At 42.3% G+C, this 14,994-nt stretch overlaps 1 protein-coding gene across 1 annotated transcript in view; it reads left to right on the top strand.

Moving 5' to 3' along the window:
• Positions 1–14,994, top strand: part of LOC116827468 (interferon-induced very large GTPase 1-like) — a 36,716-nt gene that overhangs the window by 10,406 nt on the left and 11,316 nt on the right. The window contains exons 6-7 of the mRNA XM_075065874.1: positions 4,963–5,267; positions 13,432–13,531. Coding sequence (XP_074921975.1) covers positions 4,963–5,267; positions 13,432–13,531 — 405 coding nt within the window. The remainder of the gene's footprint in view (positions 1–4,962; positions 5,268–13,431; positions 13,532–14,994) is intronic.

Below are 14,994 nucleotides of genomic sequence, written 5' to 3'. Positions count from 1 at the left end.
ATTCTGCTCTTGCTCACACCAGCTTTAATGTGGGGAAACTCAATTGGGTCCAACAGAGTCTTTTCTGGTTCATGCTGGTGTGATGGAGGGGAGGACTGACACAATGGGAGATTGCACCAGGCCAGGGGTGGTCCCTGATGTGAGTCTTGGAGAAGGAAGGGCCATGCAATGCAAGTGGAACAATGGGGAAATAATAAAGGGGGACTAGAGTCTGGGTGCGGGGTGGGGATGGGGGCCAGGATCCAGGGGGAGACCAGCACCGATGAGGTTGGGTTCAGGCTGCAATGAGATAGAAATAGAATTTGGGGGACTAGGACATGGGGGCAGATAGGTGGCAGGACTAGGGAAACAGTGCAGGGTAAAATCAGAACATAAGTGGGCTGGGGGGTCAGGATATGGAACGAAAGGGGTGCATGACATTAGAGAAGGGAGGCAATGGTACAGTGCCTAGGGGCAGATAGAGTGAGCGGCCAAACCCGGGGGATCAGAAACAGATAAGGTGGGAGATAGATGGAGGGGCTGGACCTCAGGTGGCAAACTGACTAGGATATGGGAGGGAGATGGAAGGCATAAGGACTAGGGGGGAAATGAGGAGTGGGGGCAGATGAGATGGGGGTAGGACATAGGTGGGACAGAGAGGGTGTCACTGTGCCTCTCTGGGTCACAACTGAGAAAACCAGATTCAGGACAAACTGCTGCAAAATGGGGAAGACCCACCCTAAATTGGAACAAAAGTAACTTCTGTCTCACCACACTGGTTAACAAGAAGTCAGAAATGCAGTCTTATTAGGTACCCCAGTCATCATTTCACCACCCAGACACTAGACTATATGATTGGTTATTTAAAACCAGTTTAAACAAACAAAAAGGTTCTTCTAACCCCAAGAGATCAGCCAAATAGACAGGTCAATATACACAACTCAGATCTTAACTAATAATCATGCTGTTGCCAATCCTTTATTATCTAACATCTAAAGGTGTATTTATAAGAGAAAAGAAAGAGGAAAGTTAAAATGGTCAAAGAAAACAAATACATGCACTCATGCAAAGTTCTTGTATCAGTTTTGAAGCAATGTTGGAATGAACTGCTGGATTGTAAGGTCTCTGGTGACTTCCGAAAGATTGGAAGGTCCTGAGTCCATCGATTGGAAAGCTTCTTTTAGCATAAGTCCATAGCCAGAGATCAGAGAAGGAAAAAACCAAAAATCAAAATGCTTCCAGCACCTTTTATGCTATCTCCGATGTGGAAGGAAAACCCTCACTCTTAGTTTGTGGAAAAGTACAGATACGATATGGAGTCCAGGGTTACATGAGCAAGTCACATGTTTTAATGAGTCATATCAGGAGCCATTAAGAACATAAAAATGGCCATACTGGGTCAGACCAAAGGGCCATCTAGCCCAGTATCCTGTCTTCTAACAGTGGCCAGTGCCAGGTGCCCCAGAGGGAATGAACAGAACAGGTAATCATCAGGTGATCCATCCCCTGTCACCCATTCCCAGCTTCTGGCAAACAGAGACGAGGGACACCATCCCTGCCATCCTGGCTAATAGCCATAGATGGGCCTGTCCTCCATGAATTTATCTAGTTCTTTTTTGAACTGTGTTATAGTCTTGGCCTTCACAACATCCTCTGGCAAAGAGTTCCACAGGTTGACTGTGCTTGTGTGAAGAAATACTTTTTTAAAATTTGTTTTAAACCAGCTGCCTATTAATTTCATTTTGTGATCCCTAGTTCTCGTGTTATGAGAAGGAGTGAACAATACTTCCTTATCTACTTTCTCTACACCAGTCATGATTTTATAGATCTCAGTCATATCTCTCCTTAGCTGTCTCTTTTCCAAGCTGAAAAAAGTCCCAGTCTTATTAATCACTCCCCATATGGAAGCCATTCCATCTCCCTAATAATTTGTTGCCCTATTCAGAACCTTTTCCAATTCCCATATATCTTTTTTTGGAATGGGATGACCATGTCTACACACACTATTCAAGATGTGGGTGCACTAGAACTAGAGGCAACTCTTAGAAGAAAGAGCAGGCTGACCCAGAGGCAGATTTGAGTAGATGGGCTTCTTTATTGCGATACTTGTTCCCCTGGACCCAGCTGTCCTATAAGCACTGGATTAGGTACAGCACATTCTTTGTTTAAGTTAGTATGTACACCCCTACATTTGTTAGACCACCTCAAAACCCCTTAAGTAATAAAAACACCCATTTTGTTAGTAAACCCACCCTATCTATTGTGCACAGCATTACACAGGCATTTTACCTTGAAAATATATATTTCTTTGCAAAAATTTGTTGCCTCAAATCTCACTGGTCAGCAATTCTCAGGGGAGGGAGGAAGGGGCAATAAGCCAGGGCTTGTTTATGTAGCTGGGATAGGAAGAGGTGGGGGAAGGTAACATTTCTTTTACCTTCTTTCACACAAAGGGCATTATTCCAGTTAAATTTTTCATGTAGCTGCATTCCTATTAATTTTTACAAGCAACAGGGAAGGGCAAAATATGGCAACTTATTTATTAAACAAAGAACTACAGCCTCCTTATGCCTTTGTCCCTTAATGCCATATCAGCACATTAGCAGCTTCCCAGGTCTCTACTTAACCCATGCACATCCCAGCAGCAGCATGATATTTTCTGTCCTATTTTCTATCCCTTTCTTAATGATTCACAACATCCTGTTTGCTTTTTTGCCTGCTGCTGCGCATTGAGTGGATGTTTTCAGTGAACAATCCACAATGACTCCAAGATATCTTTCTTGAGTGGTAGTTAATTTAGACTCCATCATTTTATATGTACAGTGGGGATTGTGCTTTCCAATGTGCATTACTTTGCATTTATCAACATTAAATTTCATCTGCCGTTTGGTTGCCCAGTCACCCAGTTTTGAGAGATACTTTTGTTGCTCTTAGCAGTCTGCCTCGGTCTTAACTATCTTTAGTAATTTTATATCTGCAAATTTTGCCACCTCACTGTTTACCCATTTTTCCAGATCATTTATGAATATTTTGAATAGGACTGATCCCAGAACAGACTCATGGGGGACACCACTATCTACCTCTCTCCATTCTGAGAACTGACCATTTATACTTACCCTTTGTTTCCTATCTTTTAACCAGTTACCAATCCATGAGAGGACTTTCCCTCTTATCCCATGACAGCTTACTTTGCTTAAGAGCCTTTGGTGAGGGACCTTCTCAAAGGCTTTCTGAACATCTAAGTACACTATATCCACTGGATCCCCCTTGTCCACATGTTTGGTGACCTCCTCAAAGAATTCTAGTAGATTGGTGAGGCATGATGTCCCTTTACTAGAACCATGTTGACTCTTCCTCAACAAATTATGTTCATCTATATGTCTGATAATATTGTTCTTGATTGTAGTTTTAACCAGTTTTGCGTATCACATCTGGAGCCCTTTTAAAAAATTGGTGTCACATTAGCTATCCTCCAGTCATCTGGTACAGAAGCTGATTTAAATGATGGGTTACAGACTACAATTATTAGTTCTGTAATTTCACATTTGAGTTCCTTCAGAAGTCTTGGGTGAAAACCATCTGGTCCTGGTGCCTTATTGCTGTTTAATTCATCAGTTTGTTCCAAAACCTCTTCTAATGATATGTCAATCTGGGACAGTTCCTCAGATCTGTCACCTACATAGAATGGCTCAGGTTTGGGAATCTCCCTCACACCCTGAGCTGTGAAGACGGATGCAAAGAATTCATTTAGTTTCTCTGCAATGGCCTTATCATCCTTGAGTGCTCCTTTAGCACCTCGATTGACTAGTGGCCTCACTGTTTGTTTAGCCGGCTTCCTGCTTCTGATGTACTTAACATTTTTTTGCTATTACTTTCTGAGTCTTTGGTTATATCCTGGCTAACATGTCTTCAGGAAGGCCAGTGGGGTGGGAAATAAGCTTCTTCTATAGCCCACTGTGAATGAACTATTCAAGTTCATGGCCCATTAATGACTACAACGTGCTGGCCAGATTGGATGCAAACGACCTTGTGGATGTTACCCCAGGAGTAACAATTGAAATACAGGTATACAGTCAATATTCATAACTTTAGATACAAAGATGATACATGCATTCAAACAAGATAATCATATTTGACAGACTGTAACTTTTCCATTTATACCTTGTGTAAGATTTCTTGCAATTGTATAGCAGCAACAACGATATCCACGGTCTTATTTTAATCATACAACATCAGAGGGGCAGGAGAGTTAAGGAAATGGGGGCAGCACTCTGGGGCACAAGGGCAGCTTGGCTAGGGTTTGAAAAGGGGGGCAGAGAGGAGCAGAAGGTGTAGGGTTGAGGGTAGATAGGAAGAAAGGGGTGCCACTTACCTGGTTGCTGTCCACCTTGGGGATTGGGGTGGGGAGTTCTCATGCTCATCCAAGGAGAGGTGACCAGGGTCCAGGCCAGGCCCTTCAGCTGCATGGTCCATGCCAAGGTCTCTGTACATATGTTAATGTCACTCTGCTGATGTGCATGAACAGTTCGTTAATTAACTTTGATCTAGTCCTGTTCTAAAAAGGAACAGCTCAAAGGATATAAAGGAACTATCAATGCACATCAGGGTGCACATGGACAGTTAGTCTGTGGTGCGACATGTAAGTGCGACATGGGTCACACTCCAGCTTACTGCAAATATGCCGTCCTTCACAGCTGACTGGCATGCATATCCTTAGAGCAGCCTCTGCATGTACTGACCATCAATGGAAAATTTACATGAGCTGCTGGGACTCGAAATGGCCATCTTTTCACTCACTTCCAGTGAGCTCACCACACCATTCCAGCAAAGAGAAGAAATACTTTCTCTCTGCAACTGGTTGTCTTCCTTATTACTTATTGCTGAAAGAGTCCAGGTCCCAAAACATTACAGCTGCCTGAGGTATCCTTTTTTAATCCTTAGCAATAGTTAATGTATATAATTAAAAGTGAATTATTGTTCCAGGCCATGGGATTCAGTAACAGCATCCACAGATGAACAAGCCTTGGAGATGATACACAAAGAACAAGATAAACTCATCAAATTACTTCAGAATGATGCCGACAAGGTCTTGGATGAGCTGTTCTGCCAGTCAGTGATCACACAGCAGGACTATGATCAACTCAGCAAAAGAAAGGATGCAAAGAGCAAAATAAAAATATTGCTGGTTGTGATACAGTGGAAGGGGGGACTGACCTGTAAGCAATTTCTGGAGTGTTTACAAAGCCTGTTTCCTGACTTCCAACAGCACATACAATACTCAGTACAGGGTAAGTTGTATTATGGATTCTGATTTTTAAAAATCATTTTTCCACACTAGAATGTAATTACTGCAACACAGAATAGGAGGGATCTATTCTCGACTGGATTCCTACATGGTAGATACAAATGCTGACTCTGCCTCTTGGACACAGGGATTTTCTGGTGAGAAGGGTGGTGCTCTTCCACTATGGAAGAAGAATGGGGTGAGGATTGCAGGGCTTGCAGACGTGTATGCATCTTTAGTGCTACACGCTGTTCATCTGAGTAAGAGCCCCTCCCTGGCACTGTATAGGGGTATATGGGATCCAGGGCAGGGTGGCCGAGACATAACTATTTCCTTGAGCTTTTACAGATGGACGGTTGAGACAAAGGCTGGCCTGGGTATGGGCCTTGGAAGATCTCTGGAGGTTTTATTGGTGGTTGAGATTTGTTGACATCTCTGGAGGGAGATAATATTGATTCATTTTGTTTTATGAATTTTATGTTGAGTTCTCAATTGACCTATTTTTAACTTGACATAAGTAAATAAATATAGGGTGGCCATATTTTCCCAAAGGGAAAATGGGACACTGCACGGGGCTGGCCCAAGACCCCCCTCCAGTGTAAGCCATCAGCCCCAGCTGTCCCTGCATGCTGCCCATGCATGGGGCCGGCCTGAGGCCTCCCTCTACCCCTGCACATCGTGCCAACCTAAGATCCCCTGTCATCCGCCCATGCAGGGCTGGCCTGGCATGAGCCATACTCCTGAGCTCTCCCTCCCATGCAGGCTGGCATTGATGCTTACACCCCCCGGCACATTCCTCCACACCCCACAAGGGGTCACACCTCACTCTTTTGGCAAAATGTGCATTTGTCCAGTGTGACCACGGTCCTGGTGGGAGACAGCTGAGGTCACTCAATTAGGGTGAACTGCAAAAAGAATGGGGCAGACAAACACCCAAAAGCTGGTGGATATTCCAATGTTTAGAATTCCAAGCCAGCACAAAACAGCTTCTTTATTACCTCACTGGTTACTCAGAAATCCAAACAATGCAGTTCCCTTTAATTACCCAGCCTCAGGCCTCCATCCAGGTACCCAGGTCAAATATGATGATGATTACTGAAAATCTTATTTAATCATATAAAAGATTCTTCTGATCCCAAAGGACCAGCCACCCACCCAGATCAATATGTAACTTAGATCTTACCCAAAATACACGCTTGTAGCCAATTCTTATTAACTAAACTAAAATGTATTTAAAAAAAAGAAGAGAGTGTATTGGTTAAAAGATCAATATACATAAAGACATAAGTTCAATTGTTGAGGTTCAGATACATAGCAGAGATGGTGAACTTGTAGTTGCAAAGAATTTTTAGAAATAGTTCATAGGTTATAGTCCACTGTCCATTTCAGGGTGGAATCCAGCCAGTGACTGCGATCTCAGGTCTCCCCTGTATGAAACCTTAAGCAGATCTGAGATAAACAGGATCAGGACCCAAGGGCCTTTTATACAGTCCTGGGTAAACTTGATGTAGCTTTCTGTTTCCCAAACATCATGGCAACTAACATAAGGTAATTTATCCATTAAGCAGTTTATCACAAACTTTAAAGAGACATCTAGAGCATGACATTATTTCACCCAAGTTTCATCTAAAAGTTAATATCCCCTTTTGATCTCTGAATGAGCAGTTGTAGTGATAGATAGGAACTCTCTGTGTACAAGGTTAGCATCTATAAGATATAAGTAAACCCATATAACTAGTATTACCAGACAAGTTTGCACTTCAAAGTTCAGTCTTAACTAGCATTGAATGGTTCTAATTATCACTTGCACACAGTTCTCACGTGCCTCTATACCTTGACTCTGGGTCATTCGGCCTGGGATTTTGCTTAACCCTTTTCTGGCCATGTGTCACACTTCAATGAGATGTTATATTATAATCATATGTCACATCTAGTTTACTGTTTAACAGCTGAAATTTCTTATGTGCTCTATAATCCGTGTGCATACTTAGCTTGCCTTGAAATTTGCTGTGTCTCATCAGGTCTAGGGTAGGGTTAATCCAAAGTTAGGGTCTTTTAAACAATGAGGTACTGAGACACAGCCCTCATATGATATCAACATTTTCAAGTTCTTCTAAATGGCAAATGTGGAAATGGCAGAGGTGCTTAATGACTTCTTTGTTTCAGTTTTCACCAAGAAGGTTGGTGGTGATTGGATAACTAACACAGTGAATGGTCAGTGAAAATGGGGTAGCATCAGAAGCTAAAGTAGGGAATGAACAAGTTAAAAATTACTTAGACAAGTTAGATGTCTTCAAGTCACCAGGGCATGATGAAATGCATCCTAGAATACTCAAGGCGCTTACTGAGGAGATATCTAAGCCATTAGTTATTATCTTTGAAAAATCATGGAATATGGGAACGATTCCAGAAGAATGGAAAAAGGTAAATATAGTGCGCATCTATAGAAAGGCAAATAAGGACAACCCAGGGAATTACAGACCAGTCAGCTTAACTTCTGTACCAGGCAAGATAATGGAGCATATAACTAAGGAAACAATTTGCAAACATCTAGAAGATAATAAGGTGATAAGTAATAGTCAGCATGGATTTGTCAAGAACAGATTGTCAAAACAACCTGATAGCTTTCTTTGACAGGATAACAAGCCTTGTGGATGGGGGGGAAGTGGTAGATCTGGACTTTAGTAAGGCTTTTGAGACAGTCTCGCATGACCTTCTCATTAACAAACTAGGGAAATACAACCTAGATGGAGCTACTATAAGGTGGGTGCATAACTGGTTGGATAACCACTCCCACAGAGTAGTTATCAATGGTTCACAGTCATGCTGTAAGGGTATAACGAGTGGGGTTCTGCAGGGATCAGTTCTGGGTCTGATTCATCCCCGTGCAGAAGGAAGTGAGGGGGGCGGTCTGGTGACAGTGTGTGAAGGAGGAGCCTCATTTGGAGGGGAGACAGACTGCTTGAGCCTAGGGTATGGCTGGGGAAGCCTAGCTGAAGCAGAGGCAAGAGTCCCAGCTGGGGATGAGTAGCGGAAGTGAGGGGCCCAGCTCAGCTATAGCTATATAACCAAGGTAGTACGTGGTCCTCCAGTAAGCTGCTGCCTGTGATATGTTAGTGCAGGAGACAACAGGAAGCAACATCTAACATACTAATGGCTTATACAGTGCAAGTAATGGTTTAATGGGGTCACAAAGGAAGAGGGAGCTGTAAATGGTGTGGGGCTGAATGTCGCAAAGAATGATGGGGCAAGTGTTGACTAGGAGAGAGACACACACTAGTCTTCTCATATGTTTAAATTTACTGTAATTACCATGCAATAAAACTGTCAAGGTTCAGGGAGACAGACCATGTCTGAGATGTCTGTCACTGGCTCTGTTATCTTCTGCACACTGCAAAAATTTTAAAGCACAACCATTATCCTCATTCCTTTATAACAAAATATACAAGAGTGGAGATGAGTGCTAAGGAATCACGTGGAAACCATGTGGTCTAGTGAAGAGGTCACTGGAATGACACTATTCCCATTGCTGCCACTGGCCTGCTGAGTGTCCTCGGGCAGGTCTCTTCCCCTCACTGTGCCTCAGTTTCCCCATCTGTAAAATGGGCATAATGATGTGAAATTCTTTGAAAGCTACCGAAAATCAGTATATAGATGGCTGTTCCCTGGTCACTGTAGCATCACACCTGCAAACCTAGGTGAGGACTACAGCTAGCTAAATGATAACTAACTCTACCAATAAACATTTATCTTTGTTTAAAAAGCTAGGAAGTTACATGGCAGAGAAACTATTTTAATACAAAGTTAAGGTTGCATTGTTGTAGCTTCCAGAATATTGAGTTCTGCAAGACTCAAACGTCAGGAAATTACAAAGTTAAGATTAAATACCCACATAGCCATAAAGCTGCTCTTTTTGAGCAATGCCCCAGTATGCTCATAATGTGTTGTAACCATTTGGGGTCTACTCAGACCAGTGAGAAGTTGTGTTACTGCTTGTCCTGTAATCCTGACCGACTTAAAATGCTCTGCTAATGTAACTCCCTGTCTGGACATTCTCAGCCAGAAAATAAGCATTGCACTGAGTAGGTGCACGTGTATTTAGCAGCCCTGGTTCAGCATCTCTAACTTCAGCTTGTTATAGCAGTCACATTCTGGCCTCCAACAGCCATGATTACAACTAGCTAGGTGACCCCAACGTATCCCCAGTCCAAAATTTCCTCAAAACCATCTGTCTTGAAACGTAGGGCCCTCTCCAGAAACATTCAGAGAAGTAATAAGATTTGTTTCTCCTTTAAAGAGACAAAAGCCAACAGCTAGTTGCTTTAACTGGAATTAATAATCTCTTCAAGTTAAACACAGCACTGGGCTGATTTACAATCAAAGTGAAACAAGTTTATCAACAAAAAGAGAGCTTAAGTGAGTTCCAGTATAAGGAATAAAAACTAAGTGGTACAATCACATAAACGTAAAGCATGCTTTCTGGTAGCTAAGATTTAACTCAACAAGCTACAACCTTTGTTTGAGGTAGATTTTTACCTATCTTTTTCTTTCCAGCCATATGCTGGCTCTCTCAGTCAGGAACTTCCACAGAAGTAGAAGGTGCTGGTTTCCTTTATCTTCCTAGGTGGTAGATCTTTGCCTCAGCTGATTTCTCACCTGAATTCAGTTTCTAGAGACTTCAGCCTCCTTGACTGAAGGGCCCATCTTACTCAGCTTGCAAAAGCTCTGGCGTCTTGTGTCTGTCCAGTGATGAATGTCAAGATGGCTTCTTCTCTCTCCTTATGTCTTTTCAACCTCAATGTTTTGTCCCCAGACTTAGGATAGCTGTCTGGGAGAAAACCTGTTTCTCCTTGGATTTGGTCATAGACTTTAAAGTATAATATTAGCTATCCATATTTCCTCATATAGTGTTAATTACAGCTATTCTCCAGTGATATTAATCATCAGTGTATAATTAGCTTTCACAAAACACCTTAGTTGATACCTTTTTGTAATACAGTAATATTGTATATAATCAGTTGAATCAATTACTTATCATTTGAGATTCAGACACCTGTCTTTATGGTTCAGTAGGCCACTGAAATGTATTCTCAGATAAAGCTCCTTTTCTCCTGTTGGGAAGAGATGCTGTGCCATTTGGTGAAGACTTTATGCTAGTTCTTCTCCTGCTGGTGATGGTTGAGTCACTATCTCCTCCCCTTGTAAGCTGGATGGCTTTGTTTGCCTTTTATGTGAATGCATCTTCATTGTCTGTGCCTGATGACCAGGCTGCTTAGCCAAGCAAATACACTTTTTATTGTCCAGGGCAGACTGGGCTTATGCACTACTTGGCAAATGCATTTTAAGCACATAGTTCTAGCCCATAACCATAACTCTTTGTATTTGCCCAGTATGTACATCACACAAGAATATTAATGATTGGTGAGTTATTAGTTTTCCAATGAAATATTACATGCCGCCTTCTGGATCTATATCAGGACAACAGTGTGTTAGGTGTAATATGTCAGGCTTGACAAAAGTTGTTGACACAGAGTAGTGGGCATGTTGTCCACCCTCTATAACACAGATAGATATACACAGCTGTTTGCTCCCCCAGGTATTAATCACTTACTCTGGATTTATTAATAAACAAAAGTGATTGTTAAGTATAAACAGTAGGATTTAAGTGGTTTCAAGTAACAGACAGAACAAAGTAAGTCACGTAAGCAAAAATGCAAGTCTAAGAAACTGATTACACGTAATAGCTCACCCGCAGAGATGTTCCAATAAGTTTACTTCACAGACTGAACTCTTTCCTAGTCTGGGCCCAATCCTTTCCCCTGGTACCGTCTTAGTTCCAGCTTACATCTCAGGTGACAAGCAGGGGTTTCTTCATGACTGGCAGCCCTCTTGTCCTGTTCCACCCCCTTTTATACCTTTGGCATAAGGTGTGAACATTTTGTCTGTGCTTGTCCCCACCCCTGCCTCTTCCATGGAAAAGTACAATGATTAAAATGGAGTCCAGTGTCATGTGACATTGTCACATGTCTCTGGTATCTCTTGTCTCCATTCTTCCTGCTTTGGTCCACATGTACACAGGAAGGCTAGCAGGTAAATAAACCATTTACCAACAATTGTCCTAGTCAATGGGAGCCATCAAGATTCTAAACCACCATTAATGCCCCAGACTTTGCATAATTACAACAGGACCTCAGAGTTATACTTCATATTTTTAGCTTCAGATACAAGAATGATACATGCATACAAATAGAAGGAATATATTCAGTAGTTATAACCTTTGGAATGATATCTTGCAAGAGATGTTTTGCATAAAGCATATTCCAGTTACATCATATTTACATTCATAAGCATATTTCCATAAAACATATGGAGTGCAACATCATAGTCTACATATTAAAACACCGTTTGCTTGCACCCAGTTTACCAGTCAATCTAGATTAGTGCTTCTCAAAGCCGGTCCGCCGCTTGTGCAGGGAAAGCCCCTGGTGGTATGGGCTGGTTTGTTTACCGGTTGTATCCACAAGTTTGGCCGATCGTAGCTCCTACTGGCCATGGTTTGCAGCTCCAGGCCAATGGGGGCGGCGGGAAGCAGCACGGGCTGAGGGATGTACTGGCCACCCTTCCCGCAGCCTCCATTGGCCTGGAGCGGTGAACTGTAGCCAGTGGGAGCCACAATCAGCTGAACCTGCGGACATGGCAGGTAAACAAACCGGCCTGGCCCGCCAGGGGCTTTCCCTGCATAAGCGGTGGACTGGCTTTGAGAAGTACTGATCTAGACAACTCTGTATTGGTGACCTTTCCTCTTCATCATTTACCACTCTCCCATTTTTTGTCACCTGCAGACTTGGTCAGTGATGATTTTATGTTTTTTTTTTTCCAGATCATTCATAAAAATTCATTAAATAGCATAGACCCAACAACCAGTCCCTGTGGGACTGCACTAGAAATGCACCTGTTCAATGATGATTATCTGTTTACTGTTACACTTTGAGGCCTGTTAGTTAGCCATCTTTTAATGTGTGCCATGTTAATTTGATCTCTTTCTAGTTTTCTAATCAAAATGTCATGCAGCACCAAGTCAAATTCTTGTAGAAGTCTAAGTCTATTGCATCAACACTATTACATTTATCAACCAAAAAAGATATCATGTTAGTTTGAGAGGACTGACTTTCCATAAACCCATGTTCATTGGCATTAATTATGTTACCTTCCTTTAATTCTTTTTTAACTGAGTCCCATATCCGACATTCCGTAATCTTCCTACAATTATCTGGGTCAACCCTGTTTATTCTTTTAAAATATTGGCACAATTTCAGCTTTCTTCCAGCTACAGAATGTAAACTGGTAGTCTATGGTTAACTTTTTTTAATGGCAACTTGCAAATTGCAAAACGTGGTTTCTCAATGGGTGCAGACATAGTATTTTAGGGGGGAAAAAACAGGCTTTAATTCAAACTTAACACTGTTTTCATATTACTCACTCCACATATTTAAAGATTGTGAGTGAGATGGTCAGAAGTCATGAGATTGGCTTAAAAATATGAGATTTCAAATGCAATGCATTTCTATTCATTTATTTATTAAATCTATTTACTTGCCTTCTGGGTTTTGAATTTGTAGACGTCATGTTTTCAAAGTTTTCTTTGCAACCATGAAGTCTAGAAACTTATTTAAAAAAACAACCTCTGCCTCCAAAACAGAGATTCTGATGTAAGAACATGACTCCAAAAAGTGAAAGGGATAGAAACACTGCTGTTTGCAAGTTTGTTATGAAAGGAACATAAATGGGAAGATAGAAGATCGGTGTTACCATGAGGCTGAGTGAAGGTTGTATGGGTGACTTAAACTGTGAATTTCCATACTTCCAAATATATGGGGGTTATTTTTTGGAATGTCAGCCTTAATTTATAATTTTGTGTATTTATCTATTTTATTGAATATTACAAAACTGTATCATTTTTGTAATCTCAGTTCTGACTCGTTTAGCTTTCTGACATTTCTCCCTTAATTCCAATGTTCTTGCAAGGCCTTTAACACTCAGATTACTAATAAGGATTTTCAAATGTCACTCCAGTTTAGCAAGGCCTTTTGTCTGGGGAATTTTAATTTCTTGCCTTCCATGTTTGCTCCCATATGGATATTTTTATCTGGTTCTCTTTTATCTCACAGTGTCTGCACCAAATGGTGAGACCTCAGCAGCAAGGCCTATGGAAGAGGAAGTGACGGGAGAGCTGGGCAGCAGTGCTACATTGACAAGCTCCGCTACAAGGTAATAACTCTGTTAGCTGGAAAGAGGGGGCTAGATTCACAAAGAGATTAATGCTTTGTGATGCCTAACTTTTAGCCATCAAGAAAATCATTGGAATCCACTGTTATTCACAGAATCTGTGTTAGGCGCCAGCCCCTCTGTACAAGAATGGGGAAAGACAGGCACCTCAGATTATGAGTCACAAAAACCAGCACACTAGGTGGGGAGCATTTAAAGATATCCCTCTCATGAGCATATTGCATTGGCTGTGTGCTAAGCTCCACCCCTCTCCAGAAATAGGCGCCTAAGCACAGGCTGCAGGGAGGTGCCCATCTCTACTATTCATGAGTCTTAGCTGTGAACCGTCATTAGAACAGGACCTGGGGTCTCCCACCTCCCTGGTGAGTGCTCCAGCCACCAGGCTACAGGATCATTCCCCCACTCACTTACTCTCTGGCCCAAATGACTAATTATATAATGAACAGTAGAATGACTTCAACAGGAGAGATTGACAGATTCCCCACATCAGAATGTCCCACAGTGGAGTGGTTGGAGCATTGATCTGAGCAGTGGGAGACCTCTTTCGAAGTCCCTTCTCCTCATGAGGTATAGGGGGGACTTGAATTGGAGGTTTCCCACATCCCAGATGAGTACTCCAACCACTGGACAAAAAGTGATAAAGGAGATCTTCCTCCCCTCCCCCAAAGGGTGCGTTTTGTGAACTCACCTGAGGGGCCCTATCCAGTAGGCTGCCTCTGAGCACACCAGATCAGGCTCCCTGAGCGACTGAGGTGGACAAATGCCTGTCTCACCCCTTCCATGAATTGCTCTGGGGCTTAGGCAGAAGCCTAGTGTCTGGATGCCCAGAGAGAGGCAGTAGTGTATGTACCCAGAGGCAGAAACATAGGTGCCCAGGGAACTTTTTACTACAAAAATGTAGGTACTGAATGAGTTTAGGTGCCTACAGGGTGTGGAGCCTCAATCTGGGGTTTAGATGCCTACGCAAATTAAGCCAGGGTGACTAGAATGAAAGCGTCTCCTCAGACAGCACTAAAGTGTCAGTGCCATGATACTGTTACTGTTATTGCCACATACAAGAAAAACTCTTTGTTTGTTTCTTATCTCAAGGCAGCAGATTTCTATTCGGTACCTCCCTGGGGTGAATAATGCTGAGGTCCCACAGAGTTCACCAATCTGTACTGTGTAGCACATTGGACCAGCAGAGATGCACTGAGTTCTAGGAGACACAGAATTCTGCAGCAATGTTCATTGGTTACAAAATCATTCAGCACCTTCACTTTTACTGAAACTGTTCTAAAAGTGCAGCAAAGATTAAAAAGATAGGGCATTCGTGTTCTGTATTTGCATTGAAGTGGAGCATCTTATGAGCTCCAAATAGAAGAGACTCTCTGGACTGTAATTGGCTAGGATAAAGGTGAAAGGAGCACAGAAGTAGGCCTGCAGGAGAAAGCAACTGGCATCCA

The sequence above is a fragment of the Chelonoidis abingdonii genome, chromosome 4, assembly GCF_003597395.2.
Source record: "Chelonoidis abingdonii isolate Lonesome George chromosome 4, CheloAbing_2.0, whole genome shotgun sequence".
Lineage (NCBI taxonomy): Eukaryota > Metazoa > Chordata > Testudines > Testudinidae > Chelonoidis > Chelonoidis abingdonii.
This window is presented reverse-complemented; position numbering and strand designations above follow the sequence as displayed.